General features: G+C 35.8%; 1 protein-coding gene across 2 annotated transcripts in view; it reads left to right on the top strand.

Annotated features, from left to right (window-relative positions):
• LOC131065989 (gamma aminobutyrate transaminase 1, mitochondrial) overlaps positions 1–27,127 on the top strand; it is a 210,430-nt gene that overhangs the window by 129,729 nt on the left and 53,574 nt on the right. For both annotated transcript variants that reach the window (XM_058000646.2, XM_058000647.2), the window contains 4 exons: positions 9,964–10,011; positions 17,581–17,664; positions 17,763–17,850; positions 17,973–18,051. In XM_058000646.2, the coding sequence (XP_057856629.2) occupies positions 9,964–10,011; positions 17,581–17,664; positions 17,763–17,850; positions 17,973–18,051 (299 nt within the window). The remainder of the gene's footprint in view (positions 1–9,963; positions 10,012–17,580; positions 17,665–17,762; positions 17,851–17,972; positions 18,052–27,127) is intronic.

Below are 27,127 nucleotides of genomic sequence, written 5' to 3' on the forward strand. Positions count from 1 at the left end.
ATTTGGCTTTAATTTGGTCAATTTGGCAGTTGGACATAACTGACCTATGTCCCCTTTTCTTTCAAAATATCTTAAGTGGGGCCCACAAGCAGTTTACAATAAAACAGTTTCAATTTTCAGAAACTGAACTTCCAGAATTAAATCCAGCTGGGTATTTCTCGAGAATGCATACTTTGTAGTATTCGGAGTGTTCTTCAGTCTTTGGTGGTGAACTTTAACTTTGTGGTCTGGTGGTACAACGGCACACTACGCAATGCTTGGTTCAAACCTCGTGCTCCTACAGCGTGTCCCTACATCTTCTTCTTCAACTCTCAGTGCTTGGCCTTGGTTGCGATCCTTCTTCGATTTGTGTTTTTCAGGCCTTCTCCTGGTTCTCTGCGATGACGTCTTGCGACCTACAAACAATTGATTTCACTTTAATAAATTAATTTGAAAAATTAAATAACTTAATTTAACAAATATTAAATTTTATTTACAACGTTTGGCTCGAGAAGCTCTTTGTGAGATGTATCTTTTGAATGTTTCTCCTCAAACATGAAATCCTAACCTTGTCTTGATGACACTTGGGTGATTTGAGTCTACTGAAGCTTCCTGGCTTACTGGCGAAATAGTGATTTTGCCCTATTGTTCAATTTTGGCCTATAAGTTGGTTTTGCGAGCTTACTCCCTTTTGAATTTTTTCCTTGGCCTTGATGGCTTCTTTGCACGATTTGGAGACTTACTTAAATGACTTCAATCTTTGGCATATGGCACGATTTGTGAACGTGGTGAGTTTTGGCCTTTGTTTCAAAATGTCTAAGTCTCACCTCTTTTATTAATCTTGGCCTTAAAAGACACTTTTCGCGATTTCGAACTCCTTTACGATCTCAGCCCAAATGAGGTGTTTGCAAACTTCATCGCCTTGACATTTCGGCTTCTAAGCCGATTTTGAGAGCCTTGTTGAGTTTTTTGGCTATTTTCAACTGAATGCGCGATGTTTAACTTGTCTCTGATCTACTGAGATTTCGGCCATTTAATTGGGAATGCGCGACTTTTCTCTTACTCCATTTTTGGCTTGGAAATCTCACGCAAAACTTATGTTTTAGCTTGGTTTGCAACTTCGGGCAAAATGATTAAAATGCGCAATGTTTAACTTTTTGGCATTTTCGTCTTAAACTATGACTTTGCAAGATGGTTTTCGGGTTCCTTTTCCTTTCTACGCGTTTTAGGTGTTTTCGGCCTAAAAGGCCTTTTTGCCAAGTTTCAAGTTATTCGCCTCTCTTTGTTATTCACGATTTCGGCCCAAAAGGCCCTTTTGCAAACTTGAATTTATGTTAAACGCTCTACCTTATCAAGCGATTTTCGGCTTGTGAATGCCTTTGGAAAGTTTTTATGTTTTAATGCTTTTTACTTACTGCAATTTCCATTTTCGGGTCAAGAGGGGTTTTTGTAAAGTTTAAGTTTTAACGCTATATTCCATTTCGTATTTTCGAAATTCGGCCTAAAGAGGCCTTTGAAAAGCTTTGTAGTTTTAACACTTTTTACATATTTGCAATTTCGGGTTGAAAGTCTATTTTGCAAACTTTATGATTTTCGGGATATGAAGACCTTTGAAAAGTTTTGAAGTTAGCGATTTTATTTCATTTTCGAAATTCGGCCTAAGAGGGTTTTCTGCAAACTTTAACGCCTTACCTATCATTTTCCATTTTCAGCCATTTTGCAAAGTTTTTTTAAAGTTAAAACGCTTTTACCTTTTCCCATTTTCGGGTCAAAAGGATGAAATGCAAACTTATAAAAATGACGCTTTTCCTTCATTTTCGGGCAAAACGGACCTTTTGCAAGCGTAGAGTTTAATGTTTTTGAGCTGTGACCCATGATTTTCGGCCTACGTTGGCATTTTCGGGCCAGAAGCATAAAATGCAAACTTCGCAATTTTACTCTCCTTTTGCATTTTCGTCAAATTCGGCCTGAGTGGCCATTTTGCAAACTTAAAATAATGCCCGAGCATATTGGACGTTTTGCGTGATTTTAGAGTTCTATTTCCCTTTGGCGAGAATGTTGATTAACGTCTTTCTTTGTATTCGGCATTAGGGACCAATTTGGGAGCTCGCGTTTTCGGGTTGTGAGGGCTTTGAAGATACACAGGAGAATTGGTTTGGCCGAACCTTGCATCACCACAAGCCCTATCTAAAGTTATCGGGCAGGCAGACACAACACGGGGGGTGTCCCCTATCAACTCACGGGGTGAGGTGTGCGAGCACAACAAGTCCCTAGCATAATGTCCTAGTTTTGCACATCTAAAACATTTGATTTTAGATAGATCTGTCTTCTCATAAGATTTTGGATTTGAGTCTGTCCTTTGGTCTCTCTTTCTTTTGAAGTTTCTTCTTCTACCAAATCCTCCCTTTGTTCTTGAGGTTTTAGAAGCTAGTACTTGACCTACCTCATTGTAAGAGTTTGATTCAATTCCTCTAGCAGCCAACCTAGATTCTTCTTGTAAGCAATCTGCTCTTAGTCTATCAAATTTTGGTAGTTTGAACTTTGGATCTTGCACCGAGTCCTTGGATAAATGACTCCCATGAGGATGGAAGTCCATTTAGAGCCAACATAGTTAATTCCTTACTATCAATGACATATCCAATAGAAGATAGTTAGTCTCTTAATTCAGTGATTTTTTAGGAAGTAAGATGTAATGGATTCTTCCTTTGTCATCTTAATGTGATGAAGTTTTTGTTTTAAGGCCAATGCCCTGCTGGTATTATTTATTTCATACATTTGCTCCGACGTTTTGTACATTTCTTTTGCCGTTGATAATCTGGAAATAATGGGAACATTTTACTGAATCTACTAAGAGTTTCTTTGCCTTAATGTTGTCTTTCTTCCATTGAGATAATATATCAGCATCATCAGTTTCAGGTGGATCATTCTTTATGAAATCTGCTAGTTCATTTTCTTCTAAAGTAAGCAACACTCTAAATTTCCATGAGGTAAAGTTTGATGCTCCATCAAGCCTGTCGTCCACTTTCAAACCGGTCACCATATTGATGTATTAATCTGTTAATTTACTGATAAAAAACAAATCTGATTTTAGGATCTTTAATTTAGACCAGCTCTAATACCATGTAAATTTAAAAAAATAAAATTTATACAGTAAACTTGTATCAGATTTATATGAATATATTAATCAATGTATAGATTATATTAATCTATTTGAATTACTGCTGAATAATTACAAACTTTAATTTCTCATACACATATATTTATGCACTGTGTATTAGTAATAACAACTGCTGCATATATCTATGAATATAAACTTGAACTGCTGTTCATATTTTATATTAATCTGAATTTGTCGATCTGCTATTGTAGTTCAGTCTGTGTATATATAAGTGCTTGACTAAAGACTATAATCAAATTTTTGTATGGAATAGTTCAGGAACTGATTCAATGAATTCTGATCTGAGAATAATCCAATCTGTATGTGCCATGAATGCTTGATCCTTTATTAGTCCGTTCAAAATATTCAATCTTTGTTACTTCGATCTGCATGTAAGATCAATGTTCGTTGTGAGAGAAGAGTCTGAAGGTTTATATATTATCGAGATAGTAATTCTGCGTATTCTTTTCTTATATGCTATCCATCACTTTTCAATGTAACTCGAATCATACTTATGTATGATATCGGGTTACCTTTTAGAAGATTGTGTCCTTTTTCCAAAAGACACAACCAAACCGATTCATAATAGAATTGTGTTTATGCACAGACCGATTCAATTATGATCGGTTATTCAAAATAGATAAGATAATAGTTAGTACCATTAATTAACTGATTTCTAGATATATAAATTAAACAAATTCAATTTAGATAATCAATTAGATAAATGCGATTAGAAATTAAATAAATAAACAATTTTATTTACTAAGATAAAAAACTAATCTAAACAAAAAAAATATATAAGAATAAAGTAATTATAAATTACAAATGTCAAAGGCCGATTAAGCCAATTTGACATTTGTTTTTATCTACATAAGATAATTTAGGAATTAACAAATGAAACTAAGAAGGCCCATTGAGTTATGAGCATAAATCTGATTTCCAACTTCTCAGAAATTTCACACCAGCACACAAAAATTGCTTCTAAACTTCATCAAACTCGAACAACACTTCAAAAAGGCTCACCACTCACAAAAATCACAATACTCATATCAAAATACTTAATATATCATTAATATCTTCAAGCCCATCACACTAAATTAAGCCAAAATCAGCATCAAACCAAAACCAAGAGCACCAACCAGCTAGGGTGGATGTTTCACCACCCAAAACAGCAAACATAAAGAGGGTTGTTGTCCTCAACCAGAAAAATAAGTACTCCCTAAGTTCATTCCAACATCATATCTTTAAGTTGTCAAAGTAAGCATGTCAAATGAATGCTCACAACATAAATGTAGAGTGAAGAGGAAATTAGGGCAACCATCCTTCAATTTTAAACTTTTCCCCTCCAAAACAAAACATGAAAGCAACTTAAAATCCTCATAGAAGTTTGAAACTTTTTGAGTTTTGAAATAAAACATTCAAAATTTACTTATGTTTTATTATTCCTCTTTGACATCCCCATTTAAAAGCATAATATAAGCTCAATAAAATAAATATTTCTCCTCTTCCTTATGCGGCCATTTTGGATGTCAAATGGCCCCTTTTTAAAAAAAAACTTTATGTTACTAGGCCAAAGGGGGGTATTTTTAAAAGGCACTTTATAAAGACTTAATGAATAAAATAAAATAATTCTCTTTTGAAAGCAATAAAACTCACCAAGTCCAACTGAAACCCATTGTACTAAACTAAGAGAGGAATTGAGACCATGACCAAGTGCTAAAAATAGCAAGAACTACTAAAACCCTGAAACTGAAGATGTTGCACACTAAAGCTGAGGGGGGGTTGAAACTTGAAACTATGACCAGCTGCCAAAAGTAGTGGTTATTATAAATAGGAACTCCTAAAAATAGAAACTGCTAAAATAGTAAGTTAGCCAAAACTCCCAGTGTCCAAACTAACACATACTAAAAATAGTAAGTCTTGGACAAGTTGTCTAAAATCACTCTAGAAAGTGTCGTAAATCTCCATTAGTCTGTCTGAATGCAATGGCGACATCGAAATACCCCTTTGGTCCTGTTCACACGAACCTAAAAAGCCAACACCAATTGCAATGCAAGAAACTAGAGAAGGGGACATGACATAAAAGCTCATTAGAGATCCAATTAATTAAAAATTAACACTTTCTATAAATAGAGTATCCCTCCAAGAAGTTTGGAATGCACTTGAAATTGTGAAACTACCTCTAGAAAGCATCAATGGATTCATCCTGATTTCTTGAACACAACATGAATAACTAAATTCCATGCCGAAAAGGCTGGGGCTTTCCAAGAAAACTGGAGTTGACTACAATGTTGGAATGACTGAAAACGGGGACATCACAAGATTTGCTTTAGTAGAGGCATTGATTGCTCTTTTGGATCCATGTCATTGCTCGTTGCCTTATCCTTCTTTTGAAGGACATAGACAAGATTCGTTGGGTGAGACTAGCGTTAGAAGATACTAGCAATGTTAAAAAAGACAGTTTCATAATCATCCTTGGTTTGGTAGTTTGATGAGAGATCACACCAAGGAGAATGTCTTTGTGCATCTAAAAGGACATGCAATTTATGATGATAATTTTAAAAGACAATGTAATGTCCCCTCGTTGAAGAAGGATTTATTAATAAATTATTATAATAAATTAAAACATAAAATAATAAAAATAAAATTTAATATAATTAAAATATAGTTAATGAATGGTCAAAAGGCATGAAATGAAAAGTTGTGACTCTGTCAAACATGAGATATAAAAGGGAGAGAAGAGAACTTCATTTGGAGAAAAAAAGAGATGAAGGAAGAAAGAAGGGAGCAAAGATATTAAGGAAGCATTAATGGGAAGAAGATAAGGAAGTGACTCTTTCAAAGGGGCAGCAATGATGAAGGGTTGTGACCCTTTCAAAAGTTGGTAACTGTGAAAGGTTGTGACCATTATGAAGAAGTGTACTTAGAAGGGACCCCTGAGCAGATTTGAATACATTCCACAAGGAATAGATTGTCTTCCTAAATCTGTAACAGGGACAGCAAGGCACTAAAATCTCCAAACCCAGTCCAGATTTTCAAGAACACCCTTAAAAAGAATCTGCAGTAGTTCAAAGCTTCTGATTGACTTCATATAAGGCAGAAATTAACACCCCAAACACCCTATGATGCATCAAACAATCCGTAATGTCACCTCTGATAAAGGACAGCTTGGAAAAAGGGCAGTTTGACCTAGAAATTGAGACACCTGAAACCATTCAAAAAAACTGAAAGATGCCAACGTCTGATTTTGACAGCTGATTTGTTTGTTTGATTCAATTCTTTGGCCAGCGTATAGTTATTTTTGGGTTTTTGGTGTAATGTTGAGTTTTGAAGTTTTTGAGAGATGCTTTGAGGGAATAATTGCAAAATAGAAATTACTCTAATTTTGAAAATTAAAATCAGACTCTGAATTTATTCATCGGCAATACATGTAAGCAAATAGGAGTGTAATTTTCAACAACATAGGCATAGTTGGCCTACCAGGTGTCCAACACTAGCTGAAGGCAAACTTTATTAGCTTGAAAATGAGGGATAACAAGATTGGAGCACTTCCAACTATGGTAGATGACTCCAATAAGCTTTATTCACCTATCCAATAATTATCTAAAACAATTATGTAAAGAAATCCTAAATCCAATGCAATTCCTGAACTTCTCCCAGGAGAGGCTCCAATTTGGTGAGCTTTCTACCCACTGATTTGCTCCTGTAGCTCCAATATGAACCAATTTCACCAAATAGCCATTGTAATTCTTCTTATTAGCTGCTCACAATAATTTTTGAACAAGAAAACTGCTGCAAATACCCTTAATTTATTTTAATTGGAAACCCCAGGTGAGAAATAGAGGTACGGCCAGCCTGGGAAAGGTACGGCCTGCTGATTAGGAACATATGCTTGCTGGAAATTGTGTTATTTCTTCCCAGATCAGAATTTTAGACCCTAATGTTGCTGTAATCCACCCAAATGCTCTTGAATTTGGTCCCAAAGACCTGAAAAGAGCTTCCAATGAAGATCAATATGCTGATAGATATGAGGGTTTCCATCCTACGCCTACAATTTGGAGGTTTCCGTCCCCAAATTTGCTCCAGAACTCTGTCAATATGCTGCAGACCTATTGAAGGTAAAGAATTCTTCAAAAATCATCAAAACATATGAGCAAAATGTCACGTACAACAACCTCTATGCCTCTAGCCCTAATTTGACCTCCTTTGGGAAGATTCCAAGATGCCAAAAGAATCTTTTTCCATCCTCAAGTTTGCCCAGCATGAAGGGTCAGCTCATCATTGCAAATTGACTACTTTTTAAATTAACATAATCTCCTAGGGAGATGAGCAAGGTAACTTTTTAAAATAAGGTTACTTATTAAGTCATAAAGTAACTTATAAAGTCACTTTTATGTACTATTGCCACTTAAGCTAAAAGTAACTTTATAATATAATATTAGCATTAATTCACCCTCCTCATAAAGTCACTTTATAAAATATATCCAATTTTAGAAAAAGTGACCTATAATGTAATATTATAAAGTTTACACCTTATTAACTTGCCAAGGCCAAATAAATGACTAAGTATAGGGCCTCCTTGCACACTCCATCACCTCCTAACCGTTGGTTTCACCTACGGAGGTGGGTTAACAGGTGAAACTGTGCATCTGGATGACGTCCTAGAAAATGGGGATATTACAAAAACATGGAAGTGTTTGCCTTGTCTGGGAAAACCCTTTACAGAAATACTCATAAACATGGGATCAACCCATCAGCCAGGGCATAACAGAAAGAGCTGTACGTCCTGCGTGAAGAAGGGTACAGCCAGCTTAAAATCTACATTTAAACCCTCAAAAAAAAACTTAAAAATACCTGCATTCATCAACAACACAAACTTCACAATCTGAAATAAGAAAATCATATAATCCTCATTTTTTGAAACCCCAAATCACCAAAACTTTGTGCAAACCAATGTATTTCCTGAGTGAAAATGCCAGACCAGCTAGGGTAAATCTTTCACCACTGAAATCAGCAAGATTGAAGATGGTTTTTGTTCTCTACAAATCTTAGAAGAACTCCTCTGTTCATTTTGACAGCATCTCCTTAAGTGTGCAACTTTGAATGAAGAAATGAGAGGCTAAACTCCAATTTATAGAGTTTGGAGGGAAACTAGGGCATTCAAATTTTTAAATATTTTAATTCCTTCGAAAAGGACCCTCATTACACCTTTTAAAACAACTTTGGTCCCCACAACCTAGACGTTCAACTTGGGGAAATTCCCTTTATGAAATATTAAACACTTAAATTAAAACCTTACTTTAATACTTAACTGTAAATATTAAAATAAAACCCATCACCTTACTGAAAATTTGCCGCACAGGAAAACAAAAAGTTGATCATGTGAAAACATAACGAATGCTGAAAGATGGTGATTGATGCCAGCACAAGCACTTACTATAAATAGCAGTGTTCTCTGAGAGATAAAGAGAACAAATCCAGACAAATCTAGAAAAACCCAGAACACTACAAAGAGCTTTGTCACTAGTTGATTAACATGCGACTGTTGGAAACTTGGAAGCCATGAAACTATAACCCAAGCTCTCCAAAAACTTTGGAACACTTCCCACACACTTGAGAACTTTCAACTTAAGGAAAAACCTGAACACTGGTCAACATTAACAGAACAAGATGGCATATAAATAGGGATATTTCATTGTGCACCTTTCGTTTTTGCAGTATGTTTAATTCTTGTTTTGGTACTGTTCAGAGTTTGCTATCTCAGTATTAAAGGCTTTGTCTCTAATTTATATTTGTGGCTGTTCTAGCAGTTACTCTGCTTTAACTGATTGTGCAAAAAGATTGCCAAAAACTAGTTGGTCCATTGCATATCCCTCATGTATGTATGCATTGCATATACTTGTATATTACCAACCACATTCCACCAAACAGCCACCTTTAGAGGGAATTCCGGGGAGTTATCCAGACTCCAGAGTTTTGACTCTGAAAAGATATTTTTGGACTCTAACTTGTTTTAAAGTTTTGCATGTCCTATAGAATAGACCGGGGACAAGAATGGGCTGAGTCAGTGATAGCTGCAAAAATGTGAGTGATAGGCTTCATGTATCTTATTTGAAAATTTGATTTAGCTTCTTTTGTTATAAATTTTTCTATTTTACCTGTTGCACTGTATGGGAAGCCGTTGGGAAAACTCAAGTTTTACATATTAATGTTTTGAGCTTTTGTATCAAATTTTCAATCCCTCAGCAACCCTATGGATAAAGTGGGTGTCTTCCCTTGTTTCTCTGATGAAATTTGATGATGAAGTCACTCAGCATTATGTAATTGTTAGTGTTTTTACAATTAATCTAAACCAGCAGTCGTGACAATGATATTCTGCTACTTCCATAGGGAGGAATGTCAATGTTGGCTAGCCGGTACAATTCTTGGGACACAAATGAGAAAAAATAAAAGACTGAGTCCTTGGAGGAGGACAGGTGTAATTAATTAACATACTCGTTTGGATCCCATTGAATTATGATTTATGTAGAGATGGCTAGTAGTGATAAATTTGGGATTCTTGGTGCATGGAGGATTCAGCTCGGCTTGCTTGCTTTTGAATTTTTTTTCCCTAAGCTTTGTTAAATCATTCAACAATATCATGGATTTGACACTAAACATGAGCTGGCCTTTGCATTTGAACTTCAATTCTCAATTTATATAGAGCTTTCACTTTGTTTCAAACTGTGCAGTTTGTTAACTTAAGATTAAATAATGTGGTTTGTTATCATTTCTCCAAAGAATTTTGCAAAACTCGAAACCAATATTGGGGCTGTGCTATCTTGCAGGTTCAAGCCGTTGTAAAGAAGTATGATATCCTCTTCATTGCTGATGAGGTATGCAACTGGTTGTCAACATTTTTCCTTACACTGAACAAAAGATAATCTGTATTAAATTAAAGGTGGAAGCCAATTAGCTTATACGTTATCACAATTTCTTGAGAAGCGTTGAGTTGAGAAATGTCTAGCCAAATTATATTCGAAGCTCTAAAGTTTAGCATTAACTTAACAATAAACTGAAAAAGCTAAAAGTATTGGACAAAGCTGTTAGGAACATGACAGGGTGCATGTTAGAGAACATAAATGACTGGAATTCTAATAAAGACCTTAATCCTATCCAAAGGGGAAAATATTCTTCATTTTCCTTAAGTAGCCTTTACAGGCAAGGAAACCAATGTTGATGACCGGCCAGATGGACAGGCACGGCAATGTCTAATTTGATGCTATAGGACTTCCAGCTGATAAGTTACACACCTCATTTTTCTCTAATTTACACAATGAACTCTGAAATAATGAAAGAGGGAGGAAAATGCATCTTCAGGTTTAATAGCAATGGTGTGACTGTAGCTATAATAATCACATCTTGCAAGTTGTGTATTGAGGCAAGAAAGCCTCTTGTTTATGGCATGTGTCTCTGTGAGCAGTTGCAACGGGAGCTATCATTTTGTCCATATCCAGATTGATTTCTGTGCAGAGAATTTAGTTCAGAGACATCAAATGTTTTTCCACTTGGATAGACAAATATTAATAATATTCAGCTTTCTACCGAAGCGCTTAACCAAGTCAAACCAACCTTTTATCTATTCTGCAAACAAGATTCAGCTACTGTTAAATAAATAAACCTAGATATCTGATTCTAAGGGAAAGTGTTAGGAAATTGTGGAAGCAGTGTATTGTAGTGAGGGAGTGATTCAGTATAAGCATCATCATCGGAACTACTAGAATTAGTGAGCATATGTTCCACCCTGTTACTATGAAATCCATTGGTAAAAATGTCAGATAGATATCATATAGCAGGATCTCCTTATATCAGCAACTGTAAGGCTTATTTGATGTAGATCCTCTACATTCATCATTCTAAAGTTTAAAAAGCATAGAGGTTGCAATCTTATTAGTTGTCTCCCAATCTGTGCTTATAGACTCTGCTTGTTGATAATGATATGAGAATTTGCAATCTAAGGTAAGTGTGGTCCAATCTCCCTTGATTAGCTCCCAGAGAGAACTGTTCATATTCAAATAAGCCATTGTATCCTGAACAAGTTGATGCTGAAGAGGGTCACAATTGGTCAGCGTTTCAGCTTACATGGATCCAAAAATCAGATCCAAAGTGTTGGCCCATGGTGTTCATGGAGATCTCTCTCAGCTAAGAAAGTTTTCAAGTGGTTTAGAACCAGGAGTTTATCATACTTAAGTTTGTCTAGGGAAAAAAGTACTGTGTTCTTGTCAGAGGAGCATCCAAGGTGTTCCGGGGCTTCATAAAGAAGTAGATAATCATGTTTGGCAAACTTCTTGTTGTGTGCAGGCAGCAATTTTTTCATTGACCCTGGTGATTTCACCAGGACTAGTGGAAAGACTTTTGCTGCTTTGTCAGAAATGATGTTTACATCATTGTGCAAATATAATATGGAATATGACATTTGCTCTTCCATTTTGCTGCCATGTAATGTCTAGACATGAATTTTGAAGGGTTGTCTCTCTCTGTTACTTTATTTTTACATTCATTTTGTGATTGAAGTGTAAGAAGGCTTATGAGTTGCAGAAGCACATTGCATGTGTGAGGAGAAAATGAATGACATTTTCAAGACTCTTAGTAGCCCTAGAGGCATCGTAAAATATTTGTACTTGGACTATCATCATGGAATGAGAAATGAAATGCTTTCTTGCTTAAGTCTTCACGTGTTTAGGGTAAGGTAAATGTATTGTCTTGGTCATTGTGTATGTATTCTTTGCTTCATACCATTATCGTTGTGTGTTGCCATTAAGTTTACATAACAAATGAACATGTGTGACAGAAATCGCATACATATGGAATTGAATTAATAGCATTTAAAGTTATTAGAATAGTTAATAACTAAGGATATCCATAAGTGATGATCTATAGTAGTGTATCTCCAAGGTTTCATGAATCAGGAGGTATCAAAGCTTCATTGTAAGTATCTTGAACGTGTCTAATAGGTTATGGCCACCATAAGATCAAGTGAAAGTGATGACTTAGTCCCTTTTGAGTGCAAAATTGGAACTTGAGAGTGAACAATGACAACTAGGTTGATGGCAAGGGAAGAAAATGATAGAGATTTGATTCAAGAAGTTGAGGATGTTATTGCAAGAATTTCTAGCATAGAAGGGAAGGTTGATAGGTTGGAAAGGTTTCTACTTGACATGAATGAGAAACTTGGTTCTCTTGACCATGATGAAGAAAGAGAACTTGAGAAAAGCAAGCATGATTGGGGAGGAGCTCTCATGGATTCTTCATCAAAGAAAAAGCCAAAAGAGAAATTCAGCCCTTCGATGGAGAGATAGATGCTATGAAGTTAGATTTATGGATTTCTTATATGAAATTCTACTTTAGTCTCCACAACTTCTAATCTCCCCTTTAGTTAACCCTTGAAAATAATTAAATAATTAAAACTAATTCGTTGAAAATTAAATGGTTTGGGGAATCGGACGGAAACCTAGTTTCATTTCTGAGGTGAATTTGTCCGGGATTCACAGTTGCACCACAATATCCAAAATGATGGAGGTTTTAGTTGGAGATCTCTAAAGGATTTTAGGGTTTCAACGGATAAGTTTATTCAAATTTGTAGAGTCTCTTTCAGAGACAAATTTGCAAAGTATTTGAGATTTATTATGATTTGGATGTTTTACTGTTAAACATTTTATTGGATGCCTTGGTGATCTACAATCTTAATGGAGAAATTGATTTAATGTTGTTGAGTATTCAAATTAAGATTCATTATTTCAGCGATAGAGTATTGTGAATTTTATTAAAATCTTGTAAGAGTCGATTCTTCTTTTGGCCACATATATGATTATTTGAGGGGAAATAATATAAATTGATAATATATAATGGTTAAAAGCGGAGAATGTTCAACTGGGTGCACCACATTTGCGTTTGGCTTCACAAGAGTTGCCTATGGCTGACTCATCTATTGAGGATCAACATGAGGAGTCAAGTAATTTTGTGGGAGTAATTATGAAGATTGCTAAGCCCGATGAGGAGGGCCTACTTGGTACAATTCAAAGATATAAATAGGATTTACAATATATGGCAATGGTAATGCAAAAGTTTAGGGACATGTTGAGGCAATTGGGTATAGGACATTCTTTGTTGGTGGTGGGAGAAGTCCAACATATCTTGCCATTTATGCAGAGGGAGTGTGAAGTGGAGTTTACTCGACGCTTCACTTCTTGAGGATGGCTCGAGGTAGAAACTTTTGAGATGATGGCAGCTTGACACCCTGCCAAGCCTACAATGGAGTGGAGACATGGTAGAGGAATTTCAGCTTCTTTTGGGACTGAGACCTCCTTCAAAGATCTGTTATATAGGCTGAAGCTTTAGATAGTCTCTCTAATGTGCTCAAACATCATAAGGATGAGGACCTTCAGATGGTGCAAACAATATGTGCCGAGATGGTTGGATGAACATAGAAGTTTCGAGAGCAACTTGCTTGGCAAGCACAACTCATCGAAGCAAAAACAAACTAGAGTGGTTGAGAAGGAGAAGATTGAAAAAATCAAACACCGGCTAGTTGAAGCTGGACAGATGTTGAAGGCAACAAGGGAGACATGATTAGTAGCAGCTCACCATTTCAAGCTGCATGTAGAGGAAGTCCATAGGCTTTGGCAACATTGATCCCCCACATCTACTCTTACATCTTTTGTACATCTAGGGACATCTTCTCATCCCACTTCTTAGTAGTTTTTTGATTTGGCATTATTCAGCTCCCAATTTTGTCAGTTGTCGTCTAGAAGATGACTTTCTTTTTGGGTTGGGTGGCTGATTTAGTTAGTCAATAAATAAAATGAGTTATTTTGTAATTAGGGTGTTAATTGCCGATAGTTGGTTATTAGTTGGTGGTTATTGATGGTTGGTGTTCTCAACCAACGTCGGCTTTGCTATGTATTTCTTATTGTACTCATAGTCGGGGAATACATACGTGAAGTTTCTTTATCTATTGCATATCCAATGAATGAATGAATAAAACAACATATCTTTCTGGTACATTGTTGCATCTAGTAACTATATTCTGTTATTTTTATTAACACTTTGTTAATCATTCAAGTAGATTACCAAGTAAATAGAAGTTAATCGTCAATGGTTGAGTTTCACTTGGCAACAATTGGATTTTTTAAATAGGCTTCCTATAGTTATAGAAGGCATTTTGATTTGGTACACAATTCTCTCTGGTCTACAATTGGATTATACAAGCACTAGCTTTGAATAAAGCATTTATTGATCTTCACCTATGATTATTTGGTTTATAGTGTTATATTGCATTTATATTACAATAGTTAATGTTATTATTTGGCATTATCGTCTATAACAAATTCGGGTTCAATCATAAAGAACTAGCATCAGTCAATAGAATGTGGGACTTATGATGAGGGATTCCATATAATGGGATTAGAGAATGGAGCAATAACTTGATTAATCCTATCGACCAACTAGGATTAGCTATTGATGAGTTCATATCTGCATTTTCCGTTGGATTTTTAAACAACTAGTCAGCATGGTTTCTTATGCTTTTGTCCAATGAGGTATATACCAAGGTATTTGATTGGAAACTTGGCAGATCTAATTTTAAGGGTGCCGTGAAGCTGCTTCAGTTTTCATAGATGGCTATTGGTAAAATATAATATGATCAATCATTTGCCTAGATACTTCTTCATTTCATTGCAATATGACGTTTATGTTCTTCGACTTCTGCTGACTAATGGGTTTCATCAAAAAGTTGTTATTAGTAAATTGGAGATGGATTTAAGAAAGGTGCTACTACTGTTTTGAGGCTTTGAAGGTTATGATTTTTCTTGGTTATCTGGAAAGCTCCATATAAAGGTTCTGCAATAATAATAATTTAAAATATTTAGTGAGATAGAAAGCCTTTTCACCCAAGTCTACACAGAGAACATAAAAGAAATGAGAGCACACAATGAGAACTACAATACAACATATAAACACAAATTCTCTCTAGGCCATAAAGAAGCCTTAGCATTGAGAATTGAAAGATGAAATTCAAATTATATTCATCAAAATCTCATTCATTACTAGTTCAATTGCCGTATACTCAATACTAGTGCAATTGCCATATGTAGAATCTTTGTTTGGTGTTTGGACAAGTGTATGGGTTCCCTAAACAATCAAACTTGTATCTACAATTTGCTTATATAATTATATTTGACAAAGTGGTTGAAAACTTCTGTTTTTCTAAGAGTCTATTTAACTTGACAATGGCATCATGAAATGTGAAATTTGTTGAAACATTTTGTCATTGATGTGAAAGGTCAGTTGATGAGGTTCAGAGATTGAATTGAAATTTCAGTTGAGCTGCTTGCTTGTCCGGTTGAGATGCTTACCTACTTGGTTGAGCTGCTTGCCTATCTGGATGAGTTGTTTGCCTGTTTGGTTGAGCAGCCTGTGTGTGTGCTTAAGCTGGTTGCTTGTCTACATCACCTGGTTGCTTGTCTGCACCAGCTGTTTGTCTAGTTGCTTGTTTGCTGACTTGTGCCACGTTATTGATTGAACTTTCAAACATATCGATTGCCTTGGAATTGTTTTGATGTGGACAGATTGTTTTTTATGAAAAGCGTGGTAGTTTTGTGGTCTATGTTTAATGTTGAATGCTCACGTGTCTATTCCTAAATTATATCATGGGTTGCATTTTATAATGACCTGCCTATATTTGTTTTTCAAGTGTAATGTCTTCTATAGGATTGACTTCATTGCTGAAGGACAGAGTTTGGATGAAGTGCCATTTTTATTCTGAGCCGTTATGTGTTTTTGTTGAAGGGGAAGTAAAACGTTTTTTATATAACCTTGATTGATTATTGTGTAAGCTCTCAACAACCTGAGAACTTCTTTTGATGTGGTGCGAATAAAATCTATCGAACTATTACACTATAGAGAGCTTGGCACGTATTCTTGGCATGTATTCCATTCAAGTGTTGCTTTCCTCCAACTTGGTGGTGATGCGTTATTTTTCTAACACTTTGAATCAGAATTTGATTGATTATCTGCAGAGTTCTGTATCGACTCAATTCTTTCTGGTGCAAAGTCGATGTTTATTTGATGTGTTAAAAAGAATTTGTCGAAGCTTAGCTTGCGTGGCAAAAATATGAAATGCCTATAAAAGCAGTGTGGCATCAAATATATAGTTTTGGTTGTTGTGGGTTGTAATTTTTTTTTAAGAAATAAAGCCCATTTGAATTTTTCATTGGTGCGATATTTCTTGGTGAATGGCGACTTATTTATAATGTACACACTCCATGTGCTTAGACGGTGTGTTTAGATGCCTATAGGTTCTATATGAATCATTTTCTATATTCCGAAGAACATTTTAATAAGTTTTTTGTCTTCCCTTCCTTGGGAATAAAAGAGGATATATCGTTTCTTTTGGAGTGTTAATATTCATACAGCCATTTTTGGTGATCAAGTTTGCCTTGAAAACGTTTTTAAAGTCTGATATATGATTGCAGACAAGCATGTCAATGTGGTTCTGCAATTCAACGGACTGCTTGGGCAGAATTATTCATTCTGGGTGTAGAGTTATTTGTTCTGAAATCATCTGGGCAGTTATAGTTTTCTATTCTTGGAGAAAAACTAGGTCTGGAGCTTGGTTGGGTGATATAGTTTTTAAAAAGATAAAGAAATTTCTGAACGGGGTGTAATGAATTTAGAGGCAAAGACCCTGTATATAGGTGCTGGGATTTGTTTTTAAAAAATTGTGATGGGCTTCTGCATAAATGAAAAGCCCTGGAAATGGAGCATTTTTATCTAGAGAAGGTGTTAGAGCTATTGATAGTTTGAAACAACTTAGCAGTGGCTTGTGTTAGATTATTGTGTGAGTGATTCTGAAGTGGGATGTGATCGAAGGAGTTGTGTGTATGAAGAAAAGATTGGTATGGAAACAAATATTAATATATCAGATTGAGTGTTGTTTATGTTGGTACTCGTACTGAAGCTGAGACTTCAGCTGATCAGAGTTAATGCTTTGAGAGTTTGTGCTCTCTGAGAATCGGTGCTCTCTGTGAGTTGGTGCTCACTAATGTAAACTGGGTGGTGCCCATCTGATAATGGAAGTTATTGTATGCCATGGTTTTTTACCCAAAAGGTTTTCCATGAGAATTTTGGTGTTTGTGCCTTGATGATTGCTCTCATTATGATTTATGCTGTTTCATGTTTTAAAAGGGATTAAAAACCTGAAACACTGATTCACCCCCCACCTCCTCCCCCCCCTCACCTTCTTAGTATTTCCTGTGTGCTTTTCAAGATTGCCTCAGGCTAATTAATTTGTCATTATTTTGTAGGAGAATTTTTTTTATAGTCAATCCCCATTTAAATGTTTCTTAATTCAATACTTGATTGGTAATATTTGTTCAGTTACTCATCTCCCTGTCCTTTGTTTCCAGGTCATATGTGCCTTTGGAAGGCTGGGAACTATGTTTGGATGTGATAAATACAATATCCAACCCGACCTTGTTTCAATAGCCAAAGTGAGCAATATAATACATGTTTTAATATGTTTGGTGCTGAGTTGTACTTTAAAGTTGCCTACAATGGCAAATGTGATTATTGATACAAATTGTTGCAGGCCCTTTCTTCTGCATACATGCCCATTGGTGCAGTGTTGGTAGGCCAAGAGGTTGCTGATGTTATTAGTTCTCAAAGTAACAAACTTGGTATGAAAAAAAATCATCATTAGCCAAGCACATTAATTTCCTTTTGGCATGCTATAATTTTTTATCTTTTTTGGTCTTACATAGTATAGCCTCTTAGGTATTTTCTTGTCTGTTGATGCTAGGTCTCTTTTCACATGGATTCACTTATTCTGGACATCCTGTATCATGTGCTGTTGCACTGGAAGCTTTGAAGATATATAGGTATATTATTTTTCCTGGATGCATCATTTTCAGAAGTTTTCCATCTTCTGTCTTACAAATGCAGGTCTATTTTTTACTCTGTTTTTACCTTTATAATCTTAATAGTAAAAAGGAACATGAGCACTGTCTGGTTCATCATTTTGGGCAGTTAAAAGAAAGATGAATCTATACTTGAAATTTGGAAATTTTCTTTTATTCTCAACATCATTTGGATCAACCAAAAAAGGTCATAGATAAGACATGATATCTGGAAATAGAATTTATTCTTATTATAAGCACCTATAATGTAATATATTTTTAGGATACATGGGCTATATGATACATGTATACTCAGAAGATGCTAAAATATGACCATATAGGATAGGCTTGGAAAGTGTTGGTTGGAGATAACCACTCAGACATTGTATAAGGGGTCGCAAAAGATAGCCATAGAATATAAAGTAACTGCATGTATGTTGCGTATCAACTATAAACATCATACTATTTGATCTTTCCATATTTACATATTCCATCCTAGAAAAGCCCCATCATTTATGCAAATAATAGAAATATAAGAGAAACTTTTACTTATTTAAAGTTTAACAACCACAATAATAGCAAACATTCGAGATCCACACAATTAATGCAAGATTTGCGTAGAAACCCTTTTGGAGAAAAACCACAGTGAAGGACTGCTTTGATCTACTATCCAAATCCAGTCACAACAAAAATAAAATGATCTTACAATATTTGCAAGGACCAATTGTTGGAGTGCGGAAAACATTGAGAGGGGGGGGTGAATCAGTGTTTTAATAATCAACTTCAAATCAATTGTTTTTCTTAACATATAACTTCTTTGTTATAATTAGATGTTCAGTTACTAGAATATATTCAAATGTGATAGCCAAAAGCAGATCCTCAAACAACATAAAAACTCAAATGTTGTGAAGTAGATAAATGAAGTAACAGGACCAAATTGCATGAAACATGATAATCACATAAACCACAAGAGAATCATAACACGGTATTTTTCATGAGTGGAAAACCTTCATAGGGATAAAAAACCACTTGGTAAAATTGCCTCACTGGCTTAATTAAAAAAACCACTGTTTACAGAGCCTCGCTGGCTACTTTTATGTCTCATTGACTGAGCCTCGCTGGCTATAAGAATGTGCCTCGCTGCAAAGCCTTACTGGCTACAACCTTCACATCATTATAATTCTGTAAATAAAAGGACACAGTATAATCTCTGTTTCATTACAAAGCATTTCTTGATTATCTCATTTTTATTTGACACTCAAGAATTTATATATATCTGTGTATGCAAATATAACCAGCACTATGAAGTGCTTCACAATTTCAAAACAGATTGCTCATCAAAGCTTTCAACAGAAACACAATAATAACTCTTTGCAGAGTGTAAATCTCATCTCAATCGAACCCTTTTCATAGTGACTATGTCACTTCTATATAGTAATAAAAACCTTGAATAACTTTCATCAAAAAACTGTTTGCCAACTGTCATCATAACTGGAAAATCACTCGTTCAAAAATATGGTTTCAAAACTGTCAAGATAAACCATTGGAGATAGCTTTGAAGTAATATATTCAAACTTTAGTTTAAGCAGAGTTTCCAACAATTAATCTGCATAAAAACCATTAAGCTAGGTGAAACACTATCAGCTTCAAAATCTGCAAAAACTATATGCTGTTTTTCCTTATACTTTAGAAACCCGACATGAGGAGCAACAAAACTAGGGTTAAGAAAAATGTTGCCAAAATATATCATTTGCTATAGAAACAATTGATATCACCTGGAGTAATCAAAACTGAACAACCAATGCCTGAATACCATGCCTTGCAACCACCATTCCACAGTTACCATGAGTAGCTTCATACAAAAGAAATGGGACTCGGGACTCGGACCCGACTCGGCGAGGCCTGCTCGTCTTGAGACTCGGGACTCGGAGTCGAAACTCGGCGCAGACTCGGCTAGACTCGGCAAAGTGAAAAACTCAAGAAATTTAGAGATTTTTAAAGATTTTGGACCCCAGTCTATACCTGGTTGAGTCTAGCCGAGTCTGTTGAGTCTGGCCGAGTCTAGGCGAGTTTGGACCCCAAACTCGGCCGAGTCTGAGTCTGAGCCCACTGGACTCGCCCAGCATGACTTGACTCGAAAATCGCCCAAACTCGGCGATTTTGGGCATTTCCCGTTTCTCTACTTCATACTCTAATGCGGCCACAGCTTTCACAAAAACTTTTGTGCCCTAATCGTAGTTAAGCAATATACCTCCATTCAAAATGCCACGGCTAGGGTTTGCAGCCGACAACAAAAAAAGAAATAATGTCTCCTTCGATACTCATAATGGGTATAATGCCAACCACTTATTACTCCCAAGGTCAAAAACACAAAATCATCACCTTATTATGACCACAAGCCACTAATTATTGCCAAGATCAAAACACTACCTTGCATCAAATCAAAAGTTATGCATAAGTCATTGATAATATATTAATAACTTATCAAAGACATTGATAATATATCAATGCCTTATTAATGACAAGGATGCCAAGACTTATCAAAAAGAATAATCATTGTCCATTGAATGATACCAAGACCATGACAGATGAAATATGATGAATGTCAACTATGTAATGCCAAAACTACTGCCAAGCATATTTAAATCAGACCATCCTGTAAATGAAGCATACCATCCTTTATACCTGTATCAACATCACCAAGAGCACTACTCCCAAATGAAGTGACTAGTGCCAACCACTGTCCAAAGGGGTAAATCTGTCCACGGAAATGAATAATGTGAATGACTAGTGCCAATGTGTGTCTTTTGTCATCAAGGACAACAACTAAAGGTAACAAACTCCTCCTTTGTCCTTGGTGGCAAAAACACAAACACAAACCTCTCCCCCTTTTTGGCAGCAAAGACAAAGGAGCAGAACAGATTGATTAATGCCACTGAAACAAAAAAAAAACCAAGAACACAACCAATTGGAGTAAATGAGAACCATTTGAGAAATATGCACTGAAACTGGCATCACACAGATCCACTGATAACTGGTAACATAAACATCCACTTAAACTGTTAGCACAAAACTGCTTAATTCCAAGCAAGAGAGGTAACCATTGTGAAAAGAAATGGAAAGATAGTAAAGCACAATAGAAGATCACTTTCCAGATCCAGAGTATAAAACAATGAATAAACTGTTACTGTCAGAAGCACTGACTGTCAAGAATAGGAGAAGCAATGGTAAACAGTGGTAAACAATCTCTTCTCTTAGGAGGCACCAACATCTTCTGCAAAATTTCACCTTCCAGATGTTGCTTCTTCAATGGATGATGAACATTTTTCTGCACTTCACATTTCACAAAATCTACTCTGTATTAAATCTGGTCTGTGTTAATCTGCTATGTTTTGTGTTCAAATGATAAACCATTTTTTCCCACATCATACCTACAAACAGGCTTCTCCTTTGTATAGCCTTTTGGGCGCTCAAATGTAATGTCCCTGGAATCTGACAAAATTATCAGCATCCCTTGGCCAACACCTCCCGTAAAATTCCAAGGAAACAAAAAGATTAAATAATTTTGCTCAGCCACACTAGAAGACAAAGGTCACTTGCAGACAAAAGTAACTTAAAGATAAAAAGATAAGGAAATGTATCATGCCCAACCGTAAGTAATTATCAATAGGCAGCAATGATGTTAATAGGTGCTGCGATCAATATTATTAAAAGTCAACAATGAAAAGGCAGTAAGTATATTATTTAAGGCAAGAGTCAAAAGAGAGTAACTAATAAAGCAGCGATTTTCTAGAAGAAAATAATAAAAATATAATTAAGTTTAAGCCAGTCATTAGGCAGGGTTGTGACTCCTTCTAAGGGGTAAATTATTGAAGAGTCGTGACTTCTCCCTCATAGTGGAGGATATAAAAGGAAGGAGAATAAAATAAGAATGGTGGGGAGAGATATATGGAAGTATATATGACATATACTAATAAATATATCTGAATAGAATCAGTAGATCAGATTTATATAAGCATTGAAAGGCATCCCAAAAAGGATCAATAAATAATCGGACACATTTGAATTAGACTTTGGTAATAGAATACATATAAACAGAAATCTGATTCATGGCTGGCAACCTCAAACTAGTAAGTTTACATACGATATGAATCAAGGAAAATCATGGAAGAACAAGATAATTTCAGAGTACTGAGCATCGATCAGAAAGAGATTGGAAAGTACTTAGCACTCAACCAGATTAAGATTACCATTTCAGACTGCAATATATTAAGTCAGCATCCCACGTGTGGGATATCGATATCTTTGCCATATCTCTGCCTGTATATATGTATTACATATGACTTTCCTTAAGGAATTCCTATCCATTGGGCTATGTCATTTTGGAGGGGAGACATGCTACATACGAAGGATTGCAAGCAGATAGGAAGCCATGCCAATACAAACACCTCAAGTAGGGCAGGGAGGCAATAATGGAGATTGTCATTCCTTCCTCCTGGGCTAGGTGGAATGGCTCGAGGCACCTTGTATGGTCTCCCAACTGGTGCTCCCTAATGATGATGAGTTGGTTGGATAGAACTTCAAAGGGAATTCCATATGTACATCTTGTATGTTCCAATAGTAAATCTGAATTATATTTGTTCAATATTGGTTTATGTTTATTTATCTTGTGATACTAACCTGGTTGCAGCCCTACATCAGGATATTGAGATAACAATTTCCATTTCCAAGCACTACCCAAACCCTAATTGAAGATATTTGAGGCACATTAGGTTAAGTCCTAGTAGGGGACATTACATGAAATTAATTGCATAAAACAAAATAGGTCGGCTCTATAAAATTAAATCATAATAATAAAATATACAGGTGCAGGAAACAAACACAACACCCATGACTTTCACCTCTTTTTCGCCTAGAACACAGACACGAAGACACGGCAGGAAGAAGTGTGGATGAGGGCTGAAAACATAGTCCCAACGCGGCTTCCAAAACGCTAAATCCATCACGAAAAAACAGGTCGAAAATCACAGGAAGAGGAAAAACCACGGCCATAGACCCACGATTTTTCAAAACGGCTAAATAAACCTAGGAAACAGTTGCGCAAAAATCACGAAAATTCTTGTTGCAGACCCTCAAGAACAGACACGCGATTTACGTCAAAACCCTCTCACAGAAAAAGAAAACAGTCTCAAATATTGCAAACCCATGAAAAACGGAAAACCCTTGCGCTCAAACGAAATCCACCTTCAAACCTGCGATCTTAGATAAAAATGGGTTAAAAAACCCTCGAATTTTTTTAAACACCCACAAACCTTCAAAAAAACACTAATAATTTTTTTCATAAAAAAATCACTTAAAAAATATTTTTGGAAATAAAATTTCAGGTAATGCCTTCATGAATTTTTATTAAAAAATTCACCAAATCTTAAAAAATCCCATTGACCCGCCCTGATACCATGAAAAATTAATTGCTCAAATAATCGATGTATTCAATGTATTAACAAAAGAGACTATGGCTCCTTAAATAGAGCTTAAAAGACGACATTTCTAAAAAGAAACAATCGTTAACTGTAGTTACAAGTAACACTAAAAATAGAGACTACTTGACTAACTCTAAGACTCTAAATAAAAAGAACTTAGGATGACAACTAAGATGACCATTATAGAAATGAATATAATATTATTTTAATATCAAGGAGTCAGCCAGGGCATAGATTTTTATTTAATTTAAGTTGCACCTTAACAAGGGGTCAGCCTCAAAAAATTATTGATTTGAATTGCTTATAAAACTTATTTAAGTCGACCTCCACAACATCTTGACTCCTTATTTATATCTGCTTATGTATGTCTGCTCCTTATCTATTCATAGCATCTTTTCTCTTCTAAGTCTGCTTATTAAACTCAATAGATCTGTTCAAATAAATTTCCTAACTCTTCTCCAAAATGCCACTGAAAGGCCCTTGATATCAATGACACTTAATTCAACAATCTCTCCCTTTGTCATTGATGGCAACCCTATAAAAATGATCTTCTAAATGCAACATTCTAACTGACATGCTCCCCTTTACTCAACTTCTCCCCCTTTGACATCAATGGAAAAGGGTATTTGTCATGATGTCAAAGGGTCCATGGCTAACTAAATAAGGCAATGAATAGCTCCCCATAAACAGATGCTTCTCTTCAAAGACTTAGTGGTGCAGCAGAAGTAAAGTCTTATGATCATTTCTTGTAGCCGCTCAATCTGTCCAAGGGTAATAAGGTTATCTTGGTGAGCCATAAAGGAGGTAAATGTCTTTGTGTTATTCCTGGCTAGGCTGTCTGTCACAAATGTTACAGCCTGTTTTATATCCTCCCTTTTCCTTGTTGTGGCAATGAATATCATGTCACCAACAAGATTGGTTAATGGATTTTGCTCAGTGTAGCTATGGCAGTGATCGCCTCATTCTTGGACTTTGGAAGGACATGCCAATTTACTCTAGAGATCGCCCATTTTTCATCCTCCATCGTTCTTACTATGTTTTAGAGAAACTTCCAGTCATGCTGCTGTGGTTGGGCATCTCTGCAATTAACTCCTTTATCTCATCCTAAAAATGCATCAAAAATCTTGAAAAAAAATTATGTTTGATGGATTAAACTTTTTATACCACTTTCAACGAGCTTTTCGATGGTTTTTTTAAGGACTTTTTTTTTTGAAAAAATGCAGTGAGTTTTGCAGAAAAAGTGGCAGCAAGTTATTGAGTGACTCGCTGCATTATGGCTTGCAAGTACTCGTGTGTCCTGCCAGTAATCGCTACTTTTTTCAACACCAATTTTAATCATACTATGATCTTGGTAGTTTAACAAGCAACCACATTCCATCTATCAACCATACCATCATTTTGAAGTTCGCATGTGCTTGGTTTGAATTACTCTTGAATTGATGCTATTTCAGTTATTCCATTTCCATGCAATAGAAATATTATAGCCAATTTTTTCCTAGAAAGGAAATAAATTCTGTAACTAGTGATCCAAGAAGTGGTTTCTATTAAAAACTTCTCAAGATGTGTAAAAAATTAAAAATATTTGTAAAAATTTTGCCAAAAGGATTTCAATGTTTCATCTTATAGTCTATGATTTGTAAGATAAAATAGTTTATTAATTAAAAGGTACATCATTTCATGTCTTTTTGAACCTAAAACACTATCTTTGTACATGGGTGCATTGTTGGTAGTAGCAAATGCCCATAAAAAGTTTGTTTGAATGAGGGGGAGGAGGGATCCCATTCTAATGAATGAGATCAATACTAGAAAATAAAGATACCAAAGTACTGAAATGAGCTTCATGAAATGATCTATGGTTAGCAAGACCATCAATATAATCTATCTAGGTGAGCTAATTCTAGAGGAGGTTGGAGGACAACTTCCAATCTTGAGTTCATTGCAAGATCTAAGACTGGATCAATGATTTAGTAGTAATTTTGTTTTGTAGGAGGTTTTCACTAGGCCCATATAAACTCAAAAGCAACATTTTTTATCATTGAGGTAAAAGTCCCATCTAAGTGGTTTGGTGAGGTAAAGCCTGTTGACGTGTCTGAAATCGCATTGCTGCAAACTCCATACGGCCAACGCAGAATAGAATAGCCAACTGATTATCCTACTCTCTCTTGAGATAAGGAAGTCTCTAATGTTGTTTTCTAAGTTTGATCAAAGGAGACAACCTCAAAGTTTCTTTTGTCAGGTCTTGACTGCGGGATCTCTTAGTGGCTTGATGTGTTTTTGCTGGAAACACAAGGGGACTTACGATTGACTGACGATTCTATGGATAAGTTCCCTGGAACCTTTTACGATCTCTCCATCAAATGATATTGGTTAATTTGAAGCTGTTTTAGCAGGACTGCAGATTTTCCGAATAGATAAAAAGGGGAGAAACGAAAGGAAGGATAGGGAGAGAGAGAGACATGAACTGTAAATTCTAACTAAGACAGCAGATTCAATCAAGCAGACAGACACCTCCAGGAAGCTAGATTAGGCATCATCAGCCATTTAGACACAATGCTTGCATAAACTTAGTGCAATCTTCAAAGGAGAAACCAGATTTTCATATTACCAAATACAATATTAGAATTTCTACATTCATGATATATATTTGATAATCGAACTGAGCATGAAATGGTCCAGATTAACCATGCGGAAAGAAAAGCAATCAGCTATTCTCTAATGGTATGGACTATGAAGACTCTATCAGATGCTTGATTAAAAAACTGCTATGTAAAATGAATAGACATAATTAAAAGCTTTCAAAATTAAGTGAAGAAGGAGACCATGCACTCACAAGGAAACTTGAAAATAGTCTTAATCCATTGTATTAATTCCTGCAAATTCCTTCAGAGCTTTCGCAACAATCCAAGAACTTCTTACAAAATGAGGGAAAACCAGTCCCTTAAATAGGCCTCAAAAAAAAGATGAATGGCCTAGATTAAATCTAAATAAGTGGCCCAGATTCATCCATAAAGCAGTGCTGCCCATACCCATAAATGGGAGGCAAATATCAACTACCCCAAAATGGGTAATAACTACCCAAAAAGGGATAATTACAACAATTTGGAATAATCCAAAAAGGTGTATAAAAAAGTTTTACAATTTGTTGACCAAAAGTCAACTGTCACCCTTTTGGGACAAAAGTGCACTTTAAGATTTGGAGGGAAAAAAGCACTTTTGAAAAACTACTTTCTCTATTTTGGTTTCACACTCCTCCTTTAGAAACTGGTCCTCACCATGCAGGTATTCCCGCCATAAATCACGACCTGCTGCTCATTCCTTGCGAACGTATTCTTGAAATTTGATACATAACTGGAAGAGGAGACTGAAAGGTGGCATGGGAGGGTGGCGAATTTTGTACTGCATGCCCTCGAGATACTGGTCTACGTGCTTTAAACCGTCCTTCTAGCGGGAGCAATTACACTCGAAGCACAATATGTTTGAATGGAACTGACCAGCAAAACTCAAGTCTCCAACGGAATAAGAAACCTTATCTACTCCCAACCTTTCTTCCCAGTCTGGCCGGATTACACTGTCGGATA

The sequence above is a fragment of the Cryptomeria japonica genome, chromosome 3 (genome assembly GCF_030272615.1).
Source record: "Cryptomeria japonica chromosome 3, Sugi_1.0, whole genome shotgun sequence".
NCBI classification, from domain to species: Eukaryota; Viridiplantae; Streptophyta; class Pinopsida; order Cupressales; family Cupressaceae; genus Cryptomeria; species Cryptomeria japonica.